At 45.0% G+C, this 24,947-nt stretch overlaps 1 protein-coding gene across 1 annotated transcript in view; it reads right to left on the bottom strand.

Moving 5' to 3' along the window:
- Positions 1 to 24,947, bottom strand: part of Lama3 (laminin subunit alpha 3) — a 252,313-nt gene that overhangs the window by 18,234 nt on the left and 209,132 nt on the right. The window contains 15 exon segments of the mRNA XM_036204961.1: positions 2,673 to 2,826; positions 3,870 to 4,001; positions 4,950 to 5,089; positions 7,763 to 7,903; positions 8,170 to 8,287; positions 11,560 to 11,693; positions 12,472 to 12,591; positions 15,166 to 15,310; positions 16,981 to 17,114; positions 17,527 to 17,689; positions 17,831 to 17,982; positions 19,333 to 19,503; positions 22,645 to 22,787; positions 24,379 to 24,558; positions 24,644 to 24,760. Coding sequence (XP_036060854.1) covers positions 2,673 to 2,826; positions 3,870 to 4,001; positions 4,950 to 5,089; positions 7,763 to 7,903; positions 8,170 to 8,287; positions 11,560 to 11,693; positions 12,472 to 12,591; positions 15,166 to 15,310; positions 16,981 to 17,114; positions 17,527 to 17,689; positions 17,831 to 17,982; positions 19,333 to 19,503; positions 22,645 to 22,787; positions 24,379 to 24,558; positions 24,644 to 24,760 — 2,144 coding nt within the window.

Genomic DNA, 24,947 nt, shown 5'->3' with positions numbered 1-24,947 from the left:
TGATGGACTTCGTTTCTTTGCTTCTTTCTTACATCTAGTATCTCTGCCCTGAGAGCAGCCCTGCTCTTGCCTGGATGGCTATAGTAACTCACTATCTCCACTCCTTGTGTTTATGATTTTCCTACAACATGTCACCATAAAGCTTGCTGCCAGCCTAATGTGTTGTAATCTCCTAAGCAGCTTGAAGAACTCCTTTCGGCAGCTGTACGTAACAACTGAAAACATCCAAGGTACATGTCACCAGCCTGACCTGGCATCAGTGTGGGATTCACGTCAAATTTCCCAATGTTTATCAAGTTTTTCAAGCCAGCAGAGACTTGAAGAGCACATTCACTGGGGTGATACTATGCTTAATGTGAATTCTGGTTCTATCATTTACAGGCCAGGTATTTTTGGAAAAGCTTTTAAAAAACAAAACAAAAACAAAACAAAACAACAACAACAACAACACTAATCTGAAACCTAACATCTGGACCAGTTTTCACATCCTTCTGTTTTCTGAGGAGTGTGGTGTGAGCAGATCACCATAAGCCTTGTATTCTCTCCACTGCCAAGCTATTCATGGCAGAAATAATATAGTTTATCTAATCTGGAGCTTGTGCAGAAGAGGGAAAAGTTAGATAACACATTCACTAATGTCTCTCAGAACAACGGTTTCCATTACTCTCTACCTGCCTAGGCCCCCTAGGAGATACCAACAGTTTCTCACCAATTCTCTATGCCTGCATGATCTGCAGGTACCCATCACTCAACACTCCATGAACTCCTCTGTTCCTTCTCTTTCTCTCCAAATGCTTGTCCCCCATCTCCACAAAAGTCTCTAGCATCACCATGTAGTCTACAATCTAAACTGGACTAGGATTTTTCTGCCTCTTCCTGCTCTACCAAGTACAATTATTGTCTGAGTTTAACACTCTCTACCTTCTGAGTAATAGTGGAGTCCCTTCCCTCCTCACCAGCTCAACCTCCATCCTACTGACTCCTCACTAGCTCCACCACCATCCTACTGACTTAGTCCCTTCCCTCCTCACCAGCTCCACCTCCATCCTGCTGACTCCTCACCAGCTCCACAGCCATCCTACTGACTGAGTCCCAGTAGCTACCAGCTTAGAACAAACAAAATACATGACTTCATCTCTGAAGGGGTGATTCTAAAGGCAGTATTCTCATCATAGTAAGATAACAGTCCCCAAGCATCCATGAAGTGAATTGTTTCTAAACAGAACAGAACATTTCTTATTCAGTATTGTATTGTCTGTTATTAATTACCACGTGGCTAGGGAATATAGTTGGATGAGGAGCAAATGGTAATTGTTAATGAACACTGTGGCTGAGCTGGAGCAGTATGCTCTACTTGGTCAAAAACTAGTGCTCAAGTACTGAGCTCTCCCTGCAGCCCAGCAGCTTGCTCTTAGAGGGCACAGCCCCATTGTCCACCTTCTGCTCATAGCATAAATTGCTCATCTGTCCGGACCTGAGCCTCCTTCTCTGTAAGATGTGGCTAGTGATGTAAAAACATGTACCTATGCCGTAGCACAGTGCCTGGTGGATCAAGGCTGCCTGTTCTTTTTATTGTGACCTCAGATATGGGAAGGTCACCCTACTGACCAAGCTCAGAACAAAGCATTGCTTAACTCCAAAGCTTGTGTTTAATTAATGACAATGATCACGCTCTTCCTTGCTAGCAACATGTCTTCCTTTTGGTCTCTGCAAGGCAGAGACCAGATCACCTGGAGGGCTCTGCCAACTACAGGTACCTGGGCCCTCTTGAGATGCCTCTGACCTAAGTGGTCATTGAGCATTGTGATTTGAAAACCCCTTGCCTGTTTAAAATACACAGTCCAAGCTAAGCCACTCTGGCTTTGACAAAGCTTGGGTGAATATGTAACCTTGTCATAGAGGTTGCACCAAGGGCAGAGGGGATATCTGTGGGCACAAATGTAAAAAGAGTCATAACTCCCCTAGTCTTGAGAAAATCACCAGACCTGCTACCAATACGTGAAAATGTATAAAATCAAGGAATCAGCCACAGAAATTGTGAGAGCCAAATTAAGGTCTGTTAGCAGCTAGGCAGGTAGCTTTAGGGGAATTATCTTGGCTTAGGCAAGGGCTGAGGAGTGAGTTGTTGCACCCTTAAATACTGGTAAGTGTCCTTTGGGAGCTTTTATTTGTTTCAACTAAGGCCCTTGTGATTGTGGTAGTGTGAAAGAAAACGCCCACAAAGAGAGTGGCACTATTAGGAGGTGTGGCCTTGTGGCAAAGATGTGGTCTTGTTGGAGGAAGTGTGTTACTGTAGAAGTGGGCTTTGACATCTTATACATGCTCAAGATACTGCCCAGTGTGTCAGACCGATTCCTGTTGCCTGTCAGATGTAGGGCTCTCAGCTACTTCTCCAGCACCATGTCTGCCCGCACGCCACCATATCTCACCATGATGATGATGGACTGAACCTCTGAACCCCAATTAAATGTTTTTCCTTCATTTAAGAGTTGCTGTGGAGATGATGCCTCTTCACAACAATAGAAAGCCTAAGACAGTGATGATTATCTTTAAATGTCAACTTGACACAACCTCAAATCACAGGAGGAAAGTCTTAATAAGGGATTATATAAAGGGTCTGTCCGTGGGCAGGTCGGGAGAAGTAAAACCCAAGGTAAGGCTTTGACACCTACCTGATTGACATCAAAAGTCCTGGCCTTGTTAAATCTCTTGGGACCTTTGAACAGCAGAAGGAAAGGCGGCTTGTTCAAACTGCAGCCTCCCAAGGAGGCATCCCTCTTGGTAGATTTACTGGCCAAATCCAGGACTTGGGGACTCTGTGACAACCTGGAATGAGGGAAAAATGAAAATTATGACCAAACTCTTGCCTTTGGAGGGAGATCCTCAAGTAGTCAGAGAGAGCTTGTGGCAAAGTACATTCTTGCAGTCATGATTCCTACGTGAACTTCTTCATCTGCGCAAGTCATGTATACAAGGTAGAAGGGCTCCAGATGTTCTGTGGACTTCAAGTATGGCAGGGCTGGATCCCTGGTTTATTCTTTGAAATTGATATCATACAGAAATATGAAATCAAATACACAGAGAGGGAAGTTATAGACATGGCTCATCACAGGAATCTGGGTGAACGTCAGGACGCCACAGAAGTGGTTTATGGAAAGATCTGTGTGATGGATGGTGTTTCTTAGCTGTGTGCGTTGTCTGGGTCTTACAATGGCAGAGGCTGTGAGTACACACCTCCTGTTTTCTCTGTTCCTCCCACACCCTGCTCCAGCCACTGGCCTACAAGCTCAGGAGAGCTGCTTGATCAGCTATGGGCAGGAGTGAGAACTGTGCTCCTCATCTTGGTTCATGCCTGCTGGATGGTTGGAGGGATGATGGTGCCATTTTGGAAGGCTGCAAGTTCCAGCCTAAGGTTCCCAGCCGGAGCCATGACCTTCCTCTGCTACAGTGTTCTGAATCAGAGATACCAATTAAAGCTTGTATGAGTGGAATCCTGGAGCTCTACTGTTCTGAAGGTCATGGTCAGCACTGTGACTGGGTCCCCTAGCATTGCACAGATCTTCAAAATTCCTTCACCTTAAAGGCCATGGAGAGCTGATCCAATCAAACTGTACAGTCCTGATTGAAATGAAACCATGCAGCATGGATATTTTTTCAAGGGCCATGATCTGAAAGTTAATTTTCATCAGATCTTTTCCGAGGTCTGAGCTGCTAGGAGCTTTTGCTTGTTGGTTTTTACATGAATTTTGGAAATATGTGAAATGAGAGCCTTGAGAAACACTAAGAAGTCTAATCCAGTAACTGGGTTAAGTGTGACACTGTGCAGGTGGGTGGGCTCTTATTGATAACCACAGAAAAAGATCCCCCACCTTTGGACAAAAACATTGCTGATACAACCCTCGAAATAACCGCCTCCCAGACGGAGGGACTGCTGGAGATTCGAGAAGCCAGGGAGCCTTCGGTTCCTTCCCTGAACCTGGTCATCAATGAGGAGTCGGAGGCTGAAAAAGGAGAGTCACAAGACAAGGGTGAGACTCCTCATAAAAAACAAAACGGCAACAAAAACCCCCACACTGGGCACGATCTCCTGACTGACCCACCTCAAATCTGTCACCCACGACTAGTCAAATCAGAAATGATTTGAAAGTGCAAAGTATTTTCACACACAACACTTAAGTCAAATAATATAAATGTACTGAAAGTATACATCATAGATATCTGCTCAAGAAATTAAAAAAAGGGTTATTTATTTTTATTTTATATGTATGTGTGCCTTGCCTGAATGCATGTCTGTGCACCATATTTGTGCCTAGTGTCTGAGCAGCCAGAAGGGGGGTCAGATTCTCTGGAATTAGAGTTAAAAATGGTTGTGAGCCATCATGTGGGTGCTAGGAACTGAACCTGGGTGCTCTGAAAGAGAAGCCAGTGCTCTTAACTACTGAGCCATCTCTCCAGCCCCTCAGTGAACTTTTGCAACATGAATATATCAATGTAGTTTGCATTCATAGACAGATACCAACTTTCCCAGTACCTCAAGAACCCCTCTGTGTTAATTGTAGTTCCCAGCTTCCCTCCTTCTCCAGGAATAACCACCACTCCAAATTCTGAAACAACTGATTTGCCCTGTTTTTAAACCTGTGGACACAGAATCACAGGAGAGCACTCTTAGGTGTGCTTCTCTTCACCACATTTTAGGAGGCTCACCCACACCATCCTATATGAAGGTTTATGATGGATCCTCCCACGTTTAGGGTGGGTAGTCCATTTTGAATTTTATTTATCCACACATATCTGGCCACTGACTTTATGTTTCAATCAGGACAGGTGGACAGAACTAGGAAAGGGAAAACACATAGCCACTAGCATCAGCACCAGGAAGAGATACTCTGAGAAGCTATGCTGGAGACCTCTGGTGAACTAGACCCAGGCAGCAGAGGCAGTCTACTCACCCTGAGGTGTCACTGATTACAGACACGTGATGTAGTAAGCCATCCCTGTAGGTCTGTGAAGTCTTGAAGATGGGGTCGCTGCTATCCCTGGTGCTCAACTCAATGTGACCATCTTCTAGGGTGACCTGCAGGCTACTTGTCTGAAACCATCCCAGAATACACCACCAACAATTAATGTGCATTTAGAGACGACAAATGAACAATCAAAACTAGGCATAAAGCAGCCAGGGCATTTTGACCCAGATATTTGCTCTTTGCCTCTCAATCAAAAGGTAATTTTTAAATAGTTCATATCCTTGTTTATGAATATAATGATGGTATGCAGATTACTTCAACATTGATGAATTTGTCAGTCTCTTTCTAGATCTGCTTTCATTAGGCCCACTTGATTTTCTAACCAGAAGTATAGAACATTAAATCATATCTAATTTGCCCCTATTTTTACTTATTTTGATGAAGTTATTTCTATCAGGATCCATTCTCTTCTGGTATAAATTTTACAGCAAGGAGCTGATTCATCATCATTCAGAATCTTTGTCCTACATAAGATAACAACAATGACTCCTTCTCTGTGATTTTCCTAAGTGTTTTGTTTCGGTCATTATTTCTAGGAAGTCCAACTTCCCACGTCGAGCTGTACGCATGCAAACACTGGCAAGAAGATTGGCTCTTTCCGTCACGAGTAACATGAAATCCATGATTGCTAGGCATTTCAGCTTCATTCAGTTCCTCTGTCATATCTAATTTCCGACATTTTCCTTAAGATGTGTGTTCTCTGTGAGTGTTTCTCCAGTGCATACTTACAGCCAGTGATGGCTTTGCAGTACTTGTTACCAATGGGATCAACTGTGTTTCCTAAATAACCCTTTTTGAACTTGAAAGCAATGTCCCTAAGACATTTCTGGAATTCCTGTACTGCACAGGGTTGCTCTAACTTGTTGCTAATCTAATCCTTTCATCTGCTTTCAACCATTTTTTTTTTCAATATTTTGAGACAGGGTTTCTCTGTGTAGCTTCATGCCTTTCCTGGAACTCACAGAGATCTGCCTGCCTCTGCCTCCTGAGTGCTGGAATTAAAGGTGTGCAACACCACCGCCCGGCTGCTTTCGACCATTTTGGGGAGTGTGTACCAACTGTACTTACATGTGACAAAGGAAACAAGGATTAAGAATTAACAGTGCTAGGTCAGCACTGGGGACATGGCTGGTCAGGAAAATGCTTGCCACACAAGTATGAAGACCTCAGCCCAGTTCCCAGACCCCCATAGAAAAGGCTGGGTGCAGTGGTGTGTGCTCACAATCCCAAGGATGGGGAGAAGGAGACAGGATGATCTCTAGGGTTGGCTAGGCAGCTTAGCCTATTTGGTGAGCCCTAGGCTGGTGAGAGACCTGTCTCGAACAAGGTGATGGCTCCTGAGGAATGATACACAAAGTTGTTCTTTAGCACGCACGTTCACCTACACATACATGACCACATGGCCACACGTGTGTGTGTGTGTGCGCGCGCGCGCGCACACACACACACACACACACACAGAGCGAGCACATTAGGTCAAACTAATGTGCTATCAAGCTTGGATAGACCGCCTCCTGTACTATCTAATGGCACATGTTGTCTCTTTAGCTATCACTTTAAAAGTCTACAAAAACTGGTAAACTGAAAGGCAAGTGACCCTCCTAATGGGCATAGCCACAGAGGCAGCCACTGCTCTCTTTTAGATCTGATACAAACTATCCACCGTGATTGGCAACACTAAAGAGACAAACCAAAAACCAAATTGAGTATAAATCTTAATGTTTTTCTAAGCCACATTATTACTTATAACTGTAACTGTTATAGTTCATTTTAACACTTAATCTGCAAAGAATGGAAAGGATTGCTCAATACACACAGATCCAGCTCTATCAATTACTAGTCCCATTCTTATATGAGTGGATTTCTAAGCTGACTCATATCTCTGGAGCTATAGAAGGCCTCTTCTGTGAACAGAGTCAGAGTCTCAGTCTCTCTCCCTTGCTCTCATTCTCTCTCACTCTCTCGCTGAGTGTTCCTTTTCTGTGAATGCCCGTATGGTGTGCATTGTGGGCGCACATGTGTGTGGAGGTACACAGTTGCCTCCAGGCATCTTCCCTGATTGCTGTCTACCTCACATATTCAGACAGGGTCTCTTGCAGAACCCGGAGCTCACCATTTGGGCTGATCTAGCTCAGGAGATTGAGCCCTAGACTGCTAAGCCCTGTCTGCTTCTCTTGAGCAGAGATTAGAGGTGGCCTGGCGTGCCCACCTTCACATGGGTGCTGGGGTGCTGAAGATCCAAACACCAAACCGCACATTTGCATAGTAAACACTTTACTTCCAAGCCGCCTCCCCAGCCCCCAAGGGAATTTCAGCGGCTGTACTTCACATGAAGAGGGCACTGGGCCTGATTTCCTCTAACTCTCCAGGGTAAAGGTTTTCTGAGGAGTAAATGTTGCAACAGAGGATTCTGAAGACCATCTTTTGAGGTTATAATCAAGAAGAAATTGAGTATAAATCTTAATGTTTTTCTAAGCCACATTATTACTTATAACTGTAACTGTTATAGTTCATTTTAACACTTAATCTGCAAAGAATGGAAAGGATTGCTCAATACACACAGATCCAGCTCTATCAATTACTAGGCAGCTTCTAGCTGGATTTCCTTCAGGATCTGCCCCAGGTGGAGAATTGCTCATGTGATGGCAGATAAAATGCCTAAGTCCTCTACCCTCCAAATCTCTCTGCTGCTCTGTGGAGCCAGGCTCGCATCTTAATTCGAACATACCACCTCTTACCCGCGTCTGATGATTCACTAGTGTGCCACTGGGCTGAAAGGTCTGAAACCCAAAAGAGAGCTGGAAGCGGTCGGGCAGGGGCACATTCAAGTTGGTAAAACTCATCTGTCCTCCTCTGGAGAATGAGGCAGTTCGCACGAGCTGAAATGCAAACATGGACATCACTGATGTTATAATCATGTCCTGGACGCCCAGATACAGGCTCTCAAACTGCACTACTTCCCCAAAATGGCGAACACCATCAGTGCAGTCCAGATGGACTCCTGAGTTGCCACACAATCAGATTTTGTGTGCATAGCAGGTAATTGTCTTTACAAACCCAGTGCATAGGCAGTGCACGAGGCCAGCTCAGCAGCACCATGGCCCTCTGGGATGCAGTGTGTCCTGCGGCTCTGAATCCTGCTCACCTTCCAGTCTTCAGAGCACTTCTTGGTGACTCCCACAGTGTCATTCAACCTGACGACACCACTCGTTTTCTTCAGATTCTTCATGCAGCCTTGGAAAGCAGGCGTGGAGATGTTAAACCTGGAGGAAGAATGTAGAAAGGAGACCTGTCAGGCTGGCCTCCCTGGAAAGGCTGGTTTCCCGGTGCCTCTCAGTGGATGGAAAGTCTGTGGATGCACTGTAACTGCAGGTGTTATAGAAACATGTACATGGGAATTCAAGAGCCAGGGATGTGCTAAAAAAAAAATCAGGCTCTATTTTACCACATGCCCTGTGAACTCAGGAAACTGTTACTTTTTAGTTCTATTAAATTATGGAAAACATGGCTGATCTAATCAATGCCAAGCTGATGCCCTGGGTTTGACTCTACCTGCTAGCGCCCCCTCCCCCCACTGTACCATGTGTGCAAGTGGTTGCTTTGAGGATGAAATGTGCTGACGCTCAGAAAGTGCCTGGAGTGATGGAGGACACAGCACAGTATGTGAGAGGCTCAGGAGCAGGTGAGGGCTGTGGGCTCTGGAGCTGGGCTGTCTGGCTCAAGGTCTGTGACGGCTTGACCAGGCAGCTTACTCCTCTGAACCTCTCTAATCCAAAATGAAAACCCCACTCTTCTGCTTCATGGGCTTGTCATATGATTAACTTAATATGTGTAACATGCTCCATAGCACTTAGGGAAACTGAGGACTCATTGCAAGACAGTAGGGCTATCTATACCTGGTATACCACTACACTACACTCTACATTACTACCCTCTTATCATTACGCCAGCAATTTCTTCTGGCTATGTGGTGTGTGCGTGTGTGTGTGTGTGTGTGTGTGTGTGTGTGTGTGTGTGCGCGCGCGCGCGCGCGCGCATGTGTATTCCTGTAGGTGTGAGTTTGTATGTATGTGCATGTTGAAGTCAGAAGTTAACAATGGATACCTTTCTCTGTTGCTCTCCACCTTATTTTTTGAGACAAGGTCTCTCACTGAAACTGGAGCTCAACAACTCAGCTAGACTGCCTGGCCAGGAAGTCTGAGGCATCCTCTTGCCTCTGCTGCCTAGCACTAGAATTAAAGATTATCTACCATCTATCTACTACCATGCCCGACTTCTTTATGTAGGTGCTAGAGATCTGAACTTGGGTTCTCGTGTTTGTTCAGTGAGCCCTTTACAGAATGGCACAACTGCCCAGGCCTACACAAGCAATTTATATCGCAGACCTTCCTATGTGGCACCCTGACATTCCCCTTTGATTGGACTTCCTGACCTGTGTGGAGGTGAATTCATGAAAAATATTAATACACATGAACTGACTGAGGTCTAGGCAAATATTAATGTTTCTTAATCAAATGATATACTAAGAAAATCCAGTGCTGATTTCATTATAAATCCCTAAGGCAGCTCTATTAATCCAAATGGAAAGGTGTCCTGCCTTCAGTCTAGTCAGATTCATTATAAACAGCAGAGCTATGAGGAATGTGCATAAATTAAATTTAACTAAAAGAAAAGCACACCCTCATCGGCATTATGGCTTAACTATTTTAGAAAGACAGCCTTCACCTTGGAGAGGAGGGATGTATGTTTCAATTTCTGGGGCTGGTGACTTTACAGATTTGTTTATATCCATTCTCTTGGGCCAGCTAAGGGCCTAGGCTTCCACACTCCCTGCAGGATGCAAGGTCTGAAGATACTTGCTAGAGGAACCTGATTATGTCAGGGCACGTGCTGTTCAATGACTTTCTGCATTGGAATGGATGCGGGTACTCTGGGCCCATCTGCTCACAAAAGCTCATCCAACTCCCTGGCTGGAGTCAGCAGATGTGAGGGAACTACACACTTTCCTGTGACCTCTGTCTCCATGTTTTAAGATTACCCTCAAATCCAAGGGAAAATGCCCCAGTTGGTGCCAGGCCCTCTGGCCTTAACAGGAAGGATTTATAGATGGGATAAACAGACATGTGATTCTCACTTATAATCTCAAGTCATTCAAAGGTCTGAGTCCTCATTCCTAGGAAGCTGAGAGGGAGGACAGGCACGTTCTCTGCAGCGCAAAGCTGCAGGACACAGCCAGGACTCCACCACGCCTCGCTCCTGTCAAGTGTGAGCTCTCTATCTCTCCTCAAGGGCCTTTCACTAAACCAGGGTCCTTGAGAAGAGCTGTATGGCTGCCCCTGCAGGGTCCTGCTGAGGCTCTCTAGACCACTGCCCTGCCAGTGACCCTCATCAGCAGACAGTTGTAGGGGCTCATTGAATGGTCAAATACCTTACTGGATGGATAAGACAGGCCAGAAACAGATAAATACTGCTTAGCATTTTATTTCTGAAGAAACAAAAGGCCAGGTAAATATTTCCATGGGCTTCTATCTACTTCATTGACTTCTCTGCTCTTGGGATATTAATTAAAGCAAGAAAGAAAAGTATAAGCTTATTTAGAAAAGGGGGAAGCTTCTCATTTGGAAGCATAAGTCAGACTGCCAAGAAAAGCCTCTATCTATCTATCTATCTATCTATCTATCTATCTATCTATCAATCATCTATCTATCTATCTATTATCTATCTATCATCATCTATCTATCTATCATCTATCTATCAATCATCTATCTATCTATCTCTATCATCTATCTATCTATCTATCTATCTATCTATCTATCTATCTATCATCTATCAATCACCTATCTATCTATCTCTATCATCGATCTATCTATCTATCTATCTATCATCTATGTAGCTATCTATTATCTATCTATCTATCATCTATCTATCTATCTATCTATCTATCAATCATCTATCTATCATCTATCTATCTCTATCTATCTATCTATCTATCTATCTATCTATCTCCCCCGCTTCCCCCCCATATGTGTGTTCTTAGCCTACACATGTCCATGAACTTCTTTCATGGGTAGATCAATAGACTCATTCTGTTTCCCTCAGTGTTATCCACCCAACTGGACTCTGTTTCTATCCTTCCCAGAGTGACAACCAGGGGCATGAGAATGTCAGACAGTTTACCCCACTCCCTCATGTTGGATGGCTGGTCCCATTATTTAATTCTACAATCTGTTCTTCTTTCTCGACTATATTGTTAGTATTGCAAAGTTAACTGTCTGTGGCTAAAATTAAATGAAGGGGACTAGAATTGTTGGTAGCAATTGCTGCCAGCATGAGAGGGGATCTGCTTTAATAAAATGCAGCACACTGGGGTGGTGAGATGTCTCAGTGGGTAAGGACACTTGATGTCAAGCCCGATAATCTGATGCCCAGGACACACAGGGTAGGAGGAGAGAACCAACCCCCACAAGTGGTCCTCTGACCTTCACATGCATGCAGAGGTCCCCACCCCCCAAAAAACCCCACAGCATCATCTTACCTTTCTCTGATTGCAATTGGAATTCCTCCCAGATAATATGTACTGAAATCAAATATTTCCCCTTCAATTTTTATATTATGGTCATGCATATATACCCACATGAGTTTTCTTGAGTTTCCAATTGTAATCGAAATCTAAAATGAATGGGAATAAAGGAGCGAGCAATGAGACACAAACTTATTTGTGGTGGTTCAGAGTAACGGTGGTTTATCTTCCTTGGCATTTAGTTACACGCATGGTAGAAAACTGCCCAGTGAGTGTGTGTGTATGTGTGTGCGTGTGCGCACACATCTGTGTGCATGTTCATGTTTCTGCATGTTCATCCACGTGTATGCATGTGTGTGCAGAGGTCAGAAAACAACTGTAGGTGTTGTTCCTCGGGCACTGCTCACTTCTGATTTGAGACAGGGTCGTCACTCACATAGTCTAGCCTGCTAGCCCACGAACACCAGGACCTTTACATCCCCAGTGCTGGGGTGACCAGTCAACCACACACAGCCTTTTCTACGTACTTTCTGAGAAGCTCAGCTCGGTTCCTCACACAATCTGAATTATCTCCCCAAACCCCCAGAACAGTGGTTCTTAACCTATGGGTTGTGACTCCTTTAGGACCAACATAGCATTAGGAAGGTTAAAAACCATTGTCCTGAAACAGTTTAGTAGAAGTAGTCTCACTTTAATAGAAATGTTCTCAGTTGAAATTTATCAAGGTTTACATAATTTATATATACTATATATATTATACTTCATGCCTAAATGTTCAAATTTTTAAAGGACACACACCCCTCAGTTAGTAAGTTCACCTTATAATAGGTCTGTGTGCCATTTGCCTATTTTTGTTTGGGGGCACTTATTTCATTTCAAAGGTTCGGGGACTTTTAAATTTCAAATCAGCAGACTCTGAGGACTTACCGTATGATCTCGCCCATTGTTGACGGTGTCTTGGATTCCTTTCTCTTTGGGCAGCTCCGAATTCAGCTTGTATCTCACCATGAGATTGCCATCTTCTATGTCCAGGGATATGAAGTTATCCTGGAGTGTGGAAACAGGTAGATTACCGGGAGGCCTGGCTGAAGAAGTTCCAGCTCTCCAGTGATTCCCGATGGTGCGGTCAGCTTCAGGTGCTCCCGGGCTGACCGGAGACCAGCATGAGACCTCAGAGGCAGATGATGGCTGACTACTGCAGCTGTGAGACACCACAGTGTCCGGCACTCGGACAAACTCCTACATGCCAACCAGAGTCCTAACTTTGTTCTATCACAACCAGAACCAGGGGCCACACACAGGCTCATTGCTCACCTTCCTCCTTTCTCGTCCAAGCGGCCCACTCAAACCTTGGGATTTGCCCCTGAGCTCTCTCATGGCACACCCCTGGTCTCGGCCATATCATGACTCCCGTGGTCCTCCCCTGCTCCCCCAGATCACCTTCCACCATGCAGACAGACAGTCTTCTGCCATCGCCAGTGAGCATACTAACTTCCTTGGCTCTCAGGGCACAGCACAGACTCCCTGGCAGAGGCTTCGAGGTGCTGCCCATCTCTTCACTTTGCTTCCCCATTGTGTCCTGCTGGCAGGCCACCTTCTGTCCCTGCAGGTTCTCACTGCCAAGGCCTTCTTTGTGCCCTGTCCCTTTTGAGTCCCCTTCTACCACACACACTTCAACGTCACCTTCTACTTGTCCACCGGCTTTCAAAGGAGGCATCTTTTGCTCTGATTTCATACTTCAAATTTTCCCTCTACACAATTCAAAACTGTGATGAAGCTCACTGACCAGCAGTGCACCTTTGTGCAATGCCAGCATTGCCCTCTAGAGGGCAGGATATGGTTCATCCTGCTCAGCATTGCCTCTTGGCCATAGAGTAAGCATGGGCTTGAACCAGCTATTTCCTCAATGGTCAGAAAAGCTGAGGTTTTCTAACTTAGACTTGAAGCCGTTGCTCTTATCCAGTTCCCTATGATAAGAAGTCTTCTCTGTGAGGTCCTGTGAGTCTCTGAGAGCCTTCATCTAAAAGGCTTTTAGTGTGGATCCCAAAGCCTTGCCCTGGAGAGCCATCAACCTGAGCCAGGTAGCAGCGGCTCCCTGACAGCAATAACTGTCTCCTTAGCAGAGGCTCTAATGGTTCTTATGCAATGGTGTTATGTAAGTTTCCTCCAGACTAAACACTATTTCTGGTCCTTAGTCTCCAAGAACTTCAAAATGTAAAATAAGTTGAGCATCCCCAAGCTCCAAACTCAAAATGGGAAATTCTTCAAAATCAAAACACTTTATCAGCAGAATAACACAGTTCTGATGGTTTATGACATACAAATTTTGCTCTATGCACAAAATTGTTTAAAATATATTGTATAAAATTACCTTCAGTCTATGTGTATACAGTGTGTTTATGAAACGTTCATGGAGTTTGTGTTACACTTGGGTCCTGTGATGGTTAGCTCATATTTAACACAACTCAGAATCACCTAGAAAGAACATCTCAATAAGGAACTAACTGTCTACACTGGCTTGGCCTTTGGACATGTCTATGGGGGTTGTCTTGATTACCTTAATTGGTGTGGGAAGAGTCAGCCCTGAACCTGGGCAGCATCATTTCCTGGTATTGGGAGGTCAACTTTCTTACCTATTTTTTCTTAGAACTTTATTATCTGATTTTCAAGGGAATGTATTATTTTGCTAAGTAGTTGTGTTTATGGTCATAGACCTAGGCTGCTCTCAGCCTTGGTCAGAGTGGTTCTTTTTGCCAATGCTGAGATACATGACTGGTCAAAGTGTTAAGAACAAGAGGTAAGTGCTCAGCCTAAGTGCAACATCTTTCTCACCACCCCTCACGACTACAGAGGCTCGCGGGTCATCTATGCCAAACTCACAGCAAGGTGTCCCTTAAAGAGTAGATACTGGCAGCTGATGGCTGCTAGAGGAAGGAAAATCATTCTTCTTTTGAACTTGTGGCCACTGCCAGATTTTCCAGAATGCACTAGACAGCCCCCCACAGACAGCAGAAGTTGGACTTAGTGAGTTATCAGGAAAATACCATGACATTGGCAGGGGACCATGTTGGGGGGATTTGAGGAAGTTGGAAAGGTAAACAGGGGAGTGGATATGATTATATTATTGTACACAGTATAAAGTCCTCAAGAATAAAGAAAAATACTAAAAACAAAGAGTGGGCCTCTGACCTAGGCTGTTTCAAAGTACAGAAGCTTCCACACCATGGAGAGTCAAGCTGTGGCTCATAAAGACATAATCCCCACACCTGCCATGAGCCAGACTAAGGTCATAGCATCAGGAAGTCCAGCCACATAGACTGGGGGACCCTAGGAGGTCTTCATTTGTTTAAAGCAGAGTGGGATGTTGGTAGGCAAGCCACCATTTTAAAGTCAGAGACTGATGTGAAAAGAGGTTAGGAGGAGAATCCTGCCTCACTTGGGCGGTGACTGCTCAATTCCTGGTCCTTCGTCCTTGTTAAAACTCATCCCAACAGAAAGAAACCATGACTGGCCAAGGTTACACTGCCAAGCTAGCGGGGCTATGTACAATAACCCAGTCACCCCAAGACTGCTAGACACAGTGGAAATTCACGTTGTTTCTGGATGCTTGGTGTAAATTACCTGGTTTTCTGCAAAGAACAGTAAACCTCTGTCCACGGTGGTCTGGATGGTCTGGATGAAGTTTGGAAAGGGGGCATTGGCTTGAGTGGGAATACGGGCGTAGCCTGTGCCTTCAAAGTAGTTTCTATCCGACTCTTCCTTTCGCCTGTCAACACCAACTGGAAGTTAGAGGTCAGCCATAAAAGGCCACTTGCAGGTGTGCTTTCTAACACGGGACGCTGCTGGTTGAACAATGGAACAAGGAATCACAGGCTGGGAGTCATAATTGTGTAGGAAAAGGGGAAACACTGTTAGCATGTCAGTCAGCCTTCCTTTCTCATGTGCTCTTAACCCCTGCGCTGAAGAGGCAGTTCCGTGGGAAAAGTGCTTGCTATAAGTACGAAGACCCAAGTTTTGATGCTCAGAACCCATATTAAAGCTGAGCATGGCAGCACATATCTGTAGCCCTAGTACGGGTGTGTGTGGGGGGGTGAGAGGTGGAGGCAGGCGAACATATGAGCTCTCTGGCCAGTTTAGTCAAAATGTGAGCTCTAGGTTCGGAAAGAGACCTTGTCTCAAAAATAAGGTGGGGACTTATAGAGAAAAAGACTGATGTCTACCTCTGGTCTCCAACATGTGTACACATAGATGAATATACCTGGACACACATACATATGTCATGTAAACCCAGGAGAGAGAGAGAGAGAGAGAGAGAGAGAGAGAGAGAGAGAGAGAGAGAGAGAGAGAAACACATTCTAGAGATGTGTATTTAGGAGAAAGTGGCCAACTAGCTGAAAATATTTAAATATAAGAAATTATTAATTTTCAGTGTCAGCTTCTAAATAACAACAGGAACATCTCAAATCCTTCAAATTATAGAGATGGCTGGGAGCTCAAAAGAGCAGGTAGTGGTTTGAGGGAGAATGGCTCCTATAGGCTCAAATATTTGACTATTTAGTCATTATGAGGTGACTATTGGGGGGTGTGGTCTTGGTGGAGGAAGTGTGTCACTGGGGGTGGGGTTGAGGTTTCAAAGCCAGGCCCAGTGGCCAGCTCTCTCTCTTTTTCTGCTGCCTGCAGACCTGGATCTAGACCTTTCAGCTCCCTCTCCAGTGTGCCACCACACTTCCCATCATGACGATAGTGGACTAAACCTCTGAATGTAGGCCAGCCCCAATTCAATGCTTTCTTTATAAGAGTTGCTGTGGTCACGGTGTCTCTTCACAGCAACAGAACACTGACTCAGACAGAGCAATTTTCCAATAGGTTCAGAAGGCCAAGTACACAGAAAGTCACTTGCTTTGTAGACTTACTGTTATTTAAAACTTAATTATATAATTATGTGCCTAAGTAATCTAATATTGAGTATATTTTGTAGTAGGAGGCACCAAAAATTTAAGGTTCATTTTTAAAAATTGTATTTATTACCATGTATGTGCATTATGTATGTGGTGTATGTGCTACAATGGTACACATGGAGATCAGGGACAACTTTGTGATGTTTATTTCCTCCTTCAATCTTTACATGGACTCGGGGATCAAACCCAGGTCGGTAGGCTCGTGCAGCAATGCTGTTACCCACAGAGCCATTGCACAGTCCCCAAAGGATCATGCTTTTGAAAACTGAACAAACTAATCTGATGCCTTATGTGAACTAGGGCAAGATGAGTCCTTCGATGCTAGGAGGTAGCATGGTAGCTGTTGTCTGCAGACAGAAAGTAAGCAGCTGCAATGCACTGCACCACTGACAACCCTGCCTGGCCACCACTGGTAGATGTGGCAGTAGTGCCCAGCCCAGCCCAGGCCTAGAGACGAGGGCCTCCAGGCTCCATGTACCTCCTACAAGGCTCCACTTCTGTTGTGTTGAGATTGAAGGTTGTCTTGAAGTTGTACAAGCTCAGAACATTTTCATTGAGGTCATCCAGTTCAATACAGCCTTTGTATGGAGGGAACCTCAGTCTGCTAGGCAGCTGTGAGGGAAACAAGACAAACCTCCCGTGAGTTGAACAGGAAGGGGCAGAGGCCACGCAGTGCCAAGACTTTCAACTGTGAGCATAGCATAGGGGTGAAGGATGTGGTCCAGGACTTTGCCATTTAAGAGCTGTTTCTACCCAGGCTAATTGTTAACCTCCCCTGCCTAAGTGTCTTCATCAGTAAAATGGGGGTGATTATTAATATTTATAAATACAGTACATTAAATTAATTCTCTTAAGCTTAAAACAGTAGACAAAGGAAATAACATCTCAGCTCTTTCTACTAGGTGTACTACAAGAGCATATGGGTAATTCATTTTGTACAGAACTAGTTAAAACAGAGACATGAAGTCATTATACCATACCAAAATTTAAGCACTTCACTTGACGAGTCCACATTGATACTTACTTGAAAATCGGGTGGGTAACCTCCGACGTAAAACACAGCTGTTTCTGGATCCAAATTCAGGAGGGTGTTGCTGCTGTCACCTTCCATGTCATAGACCTCGGGAGCTTTGGGTTTATTGGATGTGGCTTCTTTGGTGTAATTAAGTTTTGCAAGCTGATATATTCTGTTGAAAATTAGATAATAAAGTTGCAGGAAGGGGAAAGAATCCAAAGCCGACATGCTAAGGGCACAGCTGAGTAACATCCACGGGAGAGTTTGAGGCTGGTCAAGCTCACAAACAGCAGAGTCTGTGAAAGCACCGTACCTCTGGAACTTCACTCGGTCCATAACTGCCTCCTGACTCTCACTCTCAGTCAGCGTCTGCTCTACCTGGACTTCAGCTTCTCCATCCCCTAGACTGTAGACACATGTCAGCCGACCGTCTACAACTGCCATGCCGATGTAGTCCTTGGAGGCCTGGAGACATAAGGACTCTTTTTGTTCAAAATGAAACAACATCTAAAATGATATTCTAGAACAGGGTTTAAGCATGAGGATTAAGACAGTGAGGCATTCAGAAAGACAGACAGATACATCCCAGAGCATAGGTGTGACAAGAACTCAAACCCTTCAAACATTGCAAACTCTCATTTTCCATATCAAGAGCTTCCCAAATGTTTTATTGCATAAAATAATGGGCTTTATGCCATAGGCTTTGGGAAGACAGAATACATAAGGTATATTCTCTTAAGGCTACTACAGCACACCTGAGTAATAATGCCGGGGCTGTTGCCTCGTGTTTTAGTGGACTGGGTCACTGACTCCCCTGCTGTTCAATCTGATCATTCACCAGCATCTACCACAGAGCAAGCTGCTCATTGGAGTTCACCAGCAAGGGAGATAAGCTACCTCTCTTCTCTGGGTGCCATGCAATGTCCTCTTAGCACTCTGTAGCAGCGTCTGCTATGACATTTTCCCATTGTCACAGTCAGTGAGTGTGGCTTTCTCCTCTATTAGAATGGGAGAACCGTAAGGAAGAGACATCTATGGATGGATAGATGGATGGATGAGTGGGTGGGTGGGTAGGTGGGTGGATGGATGGATGGATAGATGATAGATAGATAGATAGATAGATAGGTAGGTAGATAGATAGATAGATAGACAGATAGACAGATACTAAAACTGACAATTTTGACCTTTTTAAAGTGTTTTTTTGGCATTCAGAGCATTTAAGTAAATTTATTTTATCATAAATATCAACTGTGGCACATAATTAGGACAGCTGTCCACCTGCTCATGGGGCAACATGAGTCGCCTGCTGACAGTGTCTGTGGTGGCAGCAGTTTCATGAGCTGGGGTGAAGGACGGGCAATAGAGAGGTCAGGCTCTGCTTCTGGTCTCATTTACATTATGGTCCCTACCCCTCTGGCCTGGGGAGACATCTGTGGCTGGGCCTTCTCAGGAAGAGGACGGGACACAGTGTGGCGAGGAGCAGCCGCTGTTTCTCTATGGAGTCCCTTCCATAGAGCCTTGATACTGTTTCCTGGGAAGAAAGCACTAATCCTATAGTTGTAAGCATGCATGTGCTCACATGCACACATGTGTGCCTACAGTTTAAGCCCACTGAGTAAGGCTTCTCATCAGTGACTTCCATCCCTGATGAATTAGAGGTCTCTCCTGGCACCATCACAACACTCAGAAGGTGACAGCAGGGTCACAAGCCCAGACAAGAGGGTGGGGTAGTCGGTGACAGTTATGTCATGAGTCTCCAGGTGTCCTCCAAAACCATCCTATTAGTAAAACGAGAAAAGTCCGAACAGCACTCACATCCTTATTCCCGAGGTACATCACGAACATATCCTCGGTACCCCCATTCTCTCGAAGGTCAGGTCTTTGGAGAAACAGAGACAGAGATGTGTATCCCTTTAAGTCTTCCAGGTCACTTGGCAGCCGGACCTCGACGCCCGACTTCCCATTGAACCTCATGGGGACTGCAACCTTGAAGAAGAGGAAGATGGGAGAATGTGGTGTCAAACAGTTATGAAAAATAGAATGTGTGGCTGGGTGACAGTGGCGTACACCTTTAATGCCAGCACTTGGGAGGCAGAGGCAGGTAAATCTCTGTGAGTTTGAGGCCAGCCTGTTCTACAGAGTGAGAGCCAGGACAGGCTCCAAAACTATACAGAGAAACCCTGTCTCGAAAAACAAAACAAAACAAAAACAAAAACAAAAAGAAAGAAAAAGAAAAATAGGATGTGCTCAGCGAGGGAGCTCCATAGCCGTCCCCGTCAGGGACACATCAGCTTGTCCCAGCTCTTGTGATAAGCATCGGGGAGGGGTAACATCTCTTGGTCCCAGGTTAATTTTTGTGTTTTACATAGGTACATACACACATATATACACATATATACATACACACACACATTTGTTTGAGACAAGGTCTCACTCTGTAGACCAAGTTGGCCTCAAACTCACAGAGATCTACCTGCCTCCCCCTCCTGAGTGCTGGGATTAAAGGCGTGCGCCATACCCAGCTTGGACCCAGGTTATAAATTCATGAAGTTGTCTGCTGAGCCAGTTATTGCTAATGTGAACTGGCTGAGGGCCATTAAGAAGTGAACTTGGTCTTCTTCAGCGGCGATGGCGATGGTGATGATGATGGTGATGATGATGGTGATGGTGATGGTGATGGTGATGGTGATGATGATGATGGTAACAGGAACAGTAATTCCTACCCTGCGGTTAATGCTCCCAGAGTCAATGCTCATGGAATCACTTACAACAGTGCTTGCATATGGTTAAAATACACTAAAATATTTTAAATAGTTTTTTTTTTTTTGAGATAGAATCTATGTGGTCCAGGCTGGCCTCAGGCTCACTCTACATCTCAGGATGGCTTTGAATTTGTGACCTTCCTGCCATCTCTTAAGTGCTGTGGTCACAGGCATGGCCCACAATACCCAGCTCTTTACAGTACTTTTAAGAAGGGGATTGCCAATGAGTATGTTACACAGTATGCCTACATTTATTACAGACATTCCAAGTGGAAATACACATGCAGTGGGGTGAAGAGACGGCTCAGTCAGTAAAGGGCTTGTCGTGCAAGCATGAGAACTTGAGTCTAGACCCCCGGTACCAACATGGAGGGAGACACAGGAGCAATGATGTATGTTTGGTAAGCCAGCACAGCGGAGAAGCCCATGGGTTTGCTGCTCGGGTGGTCTAAATGAGCTAGCAAGCTCCAGCTTCAGTGAGAGACTGACCGTCTCAAAACATAAGGTACAGAGCAACCGAGGCAGACCTCCAGCCTCTGTCCACACTCGTGGGCACACACGGGCATTAAGACTATACGTGTATCTTAGATACTGTGTAATGGAGGCCCTGCCCTGCTCCCTGCTCCAGCCTATCATGATCAATACATCTGTAACATCAAAATTACTAGAAAAGTGTAACAAGGAAGCTGTATGAAATAGAAGTCCACCAAGCAAAGCACATGCAGTTCAAAGCACTGAAACTTCCCAGGCATTACTGCTTAATATCATACTTAGATACTACAAAGTGTCAGCAAGAGTCACCCAATTAGCATGGGTCTATGGGCCACGATGGGGCAGGTCCAGTCTAAACCACAGAAAACAAACATCCTCTAGCAGTCAAAGAACAACCGTCTTGGAATGATACTTCACGACACTACCACATGCTCTCTCTGTCACACATTAGTGTTTCCTGGCATCTTGACATGTGATGGTGAGGCCAGGGTCCTCTTACTTACTCTGTAAGCTCACATCAAGGCCCTCTTCCACTCACCATCTGCCCTCCAGGAGACCCAACAGCACCGCTGGGTCTCCTCCTGGGAAGCCGTCCTGTCCCTTGGTGAATCCATGTTTGTGTTTTAAATTAAGAAGATACTTTGTGTGGACCATAAAAGATGGAGGTTGCAGCCCTGTGCTTGTATCCTCACTGGAGAGAGGAAACATCCCTGACAGCCCTGTGCCTGCCGCCTCCTCCCGTTCACAGCTGCCACCACCCTGCAGCTGGAGCCTTATGCAATTGCCCAGACAGGGTTTGCTATTTTTACTACATAGCACTCATCTACGACTGCAGCTGTGTCTACTTACCTGCCAGCTATAACTGCTCTCTTTCACACTTAAATATTTTCATGTAAATGTTATCTGACCATACTTTTCTAATTTGCTTTCTTTGCTGGAAACTATATTTGTAGGTTGATCTGGGAGATATGCATGAGTCCATCTCATTAGTATTTAGCACTGTAAGCAGTTAGCTTTTTTCTTAAAAATAAAAACATGATTATATAAAGTGTATTGCAACAAGCATCCTTTGTATAGGGTGTATATACATGCATATATGTGTTTGGGTATATGTGTGTATGTGCATGTATGAGTGTGCATGTGTGTGCATATATGTGTATGTGTGTGTGTATGGATGTGTGTGTATGTGTGTATGTATGTGTAAGTGTGCATGTATGCATATATGTGTGAGTGTGCATGTGTGTATGGATGTGTGAGGGTGCATGTGTGTATGTGTGAGTGTGCGTGTGTGTATGTGTGTATGGATGTGTGAGTGTGTGAGTGTGCATGTGTGTGTATACATACCTGCATGTAAGCAGAAGCCAGAAGAGGAAGTCAGATGTCCTGCTCTATAGAGCTGGTCTTTCTCTGAGCCTGGGGCTAGGCTGGCAGTCCCAGTGACACCAACCCCTTCACCCCCCCCCCCCCCCCCCCCCCATCTCACCCCCGACAGAGCTGGGGCCACAGACACAATGCGTCTATGTCCTCCAACTTAACAAAGATAGGTTTCAACACTTCAAACTGAGAGACTAGGTCCTGACCACAGAACCTTCACTAAACCTTGCAATTACAGTCCACAAAGTGAGGCCTGAGAGAACCTCCTTCCAGCCTATGTGAACTCAGAGCATGGGAACAGCCTTAGGTGCCAATAAAGCCACAAATTTAGGTGACTAAGGCCGTGCACATTGTGAAAGGTGACAAAAGGCAGTTAAACTTCATTTAATCAGAATTGGGAGAAGACAGACAACCAGTTCCTGTACAAACGAAAGCCTCTCCTGTCTTGCAAACATGGTGAGGATCTTAGCAGCAGCTCTGGCAGCCTGGGAACACCCACCTTATTGGCAGCATCTCTGGCCTGCTGAATGAGTTCTCGGATTCGGTCCACGTTGTCAGAGATGTTTCCCAGGGGCAACAATTGCTGGTTGATACTTTCAATCTTGATAAAAAGATCAGGCAACTTCTTGGTTAATTTCTTTACTGTTGGCAAAATGAGAAAATGGAAATATTACACAGTACATTGAGAAAAGGTTAAATGCAGATGTTCTTGATGGGAATGTTTGTTCTGGCAATCCTGGGAACAAGATGGATCATAATCATGCAAGACTCTCCTAAATTCATTATAGATTTCTGTAATGATGTAGGTATCAAATTATTTTCCTTGGTTAATATGGGAAAATATTTCTTTTCTTATCTTGTAGTAGCAATCATAAGTTAATACATCATTATTAAAAACTCCCACAGTATAAAAAAAAAAAAGAAGAAAACGGAAAAAAAAAATAAAGTAAAATACAAATCTATATGCCACACTGGGACTGCCATGCACGCATGAGAAGTTCAGACCCCCAGAGCCATAAAGAAGCTGGGCATGGGGTTGGGGATTTAACTCAGTGGTAGAACCCTTACCTAGCAAGCACAAGGCCCTGGGTTCGATCCTCAGCTCAGGAAAAAAAAAAAAAAAAGAAAAAAAGAAAAAAAAAAAGGAGAAGAAGCTGTGTGTGCCCAGCACTGAAAGATGGAGATAGGGGATTGGTGAGATTGATGGCCACCTAATCAGTATCATCTCCAGGTAGAAGCTCCAGCTTCAGTGAGAGACCCTGTCTCAGAAACTAAAAGTGGAGGGTCGGGGAGATGCCCAGTGGGGAGGTCAGCTGCTGTTCAAGAATGAGGACCTGAGTTTGAATGCCCAGAACCCAAACCAAATGTGGTGTGCGAGTCCACCATTACAGTGCTCCTAGAAGGTGGGAGCAGAGACAAGAGACTCTCCAGCTCCTCACAGGCCAGCTAGTGTGGCGTACACAGAGTGAACGACAAGCAAGCCTGCCTCAAAACAAACAAGAAGGACCAGCACTCAAAACCATCCTCTGGCTGGGCATGGTGGCTCAGGCCTTTAATCCCAGCACTTGGGAGGCAGAGGCAGAAGGATCTCTGAGTTTGAGGCTAGCCTGGTCTACAGAGTGAGTTCTAGGGCAGCCAGGGCTACGGAGAGAAACCTTGTCTCAAAACCACCAAAACAAACAAATAAACAAATAAGCTGTCCCCCAACCTACACACACATGCTCTATATATGTGCTCACGCATATATACACACACACACACTTTTTTAAAAGACAGGAAGGACACAGGGCACAGTGGTACACATCTTTAATCCTATCACTCAGGAATCAGAGACAGGCATATCTTTAAGTTCAAGGGGCATCCTGATATGCATTTCAAGTTCTAGGGCAGCTGGGGATATATGGATATACACTGGGACCTTGTCTTAGGGAGAGAGAAAGAGTGAGAGAGGAGGAGAGGAGCAGGAAAATGTCTGAAGAATATACTTAGCACCAACTGGAGACTACTGACCTGCACATACTCATGAACACACAAACACATACATCATGTACACATCACAAACACAAAAGGGGGAAAGGAGACACGCTCCCTGTCTCTCTAACAGACCATCTTGCTATCTGAATAGATCACACGATTCTAACTTGAGGTCAGACTTCATCAAAAAGTAACTGTAATGGACGGAGGCTTTAGCAATGAAGAACACAAGACACCCTGACCAAAGGATGCCTCATACCTGAGTTGCTGGCATCGGTCAGAGCCTTGTTGAAGTCCTCGTGCCGTGTGCTCCCATAGCTGTCCTTAATTCTTCCCAAATCTGTCTGGATGGGGTTGAGTCCGTCCAGAAGCTCGCTTGTTATACCATTAGCCTTCCTGACCATGTTCTTTGCACCGTTGATCATACTGTCAATATCACCTGGTGCACACACACATAGGGAGGTATAAGGACATGAGGCATTCTTCCCAAGAAACTATGACCAGGGGTCCAGGGTGACCATTACCTCTCTGTAACCCATGAAGACCGTCACGGAAGGCAGTGAGGTTGGCATCTAGCAGGCCCTTCTGAACTGACACAGTGTTCAGGGTTTGCTGCAGGCTGTTGAGAGCCGGGCTGACTTCTAAATGAGGGAAGGAAGAAAGGAAACACCAAGAGGCAATTACTTTGTGGATTTGGATGTTCCATGGACATTTGTGTCCTCTGAAGTGGGCTGTGTCTTCAGACCATTGAGTACGAGTGTATACCTTAGTCATCACTCCACAGATGCTCCTGCAGTGCCCGGCCCCACAGCTCTGGGATCTCTGGTT

The sequence above is a fragment of the Onychomys torridus genome, chromosome 13 (genome assembly GCF_903995425.1).
Source record: "Onychomys torridus chromosome 13, mOncTor1.1, whole genome shotgun sequence".
In the NCBI taxonomy this organism is placed as follows: domain Eukaryota; kingdom Metazoa; phylum Chordata; class Mammalia; order Rodentia; family Cricetidae; genus Onychomys; species Onychomys torridus.
Note: the sequence above shows the minus strand (reverse complement) of the source record. Positions and strands in the feature narration are given on the sequence as shown.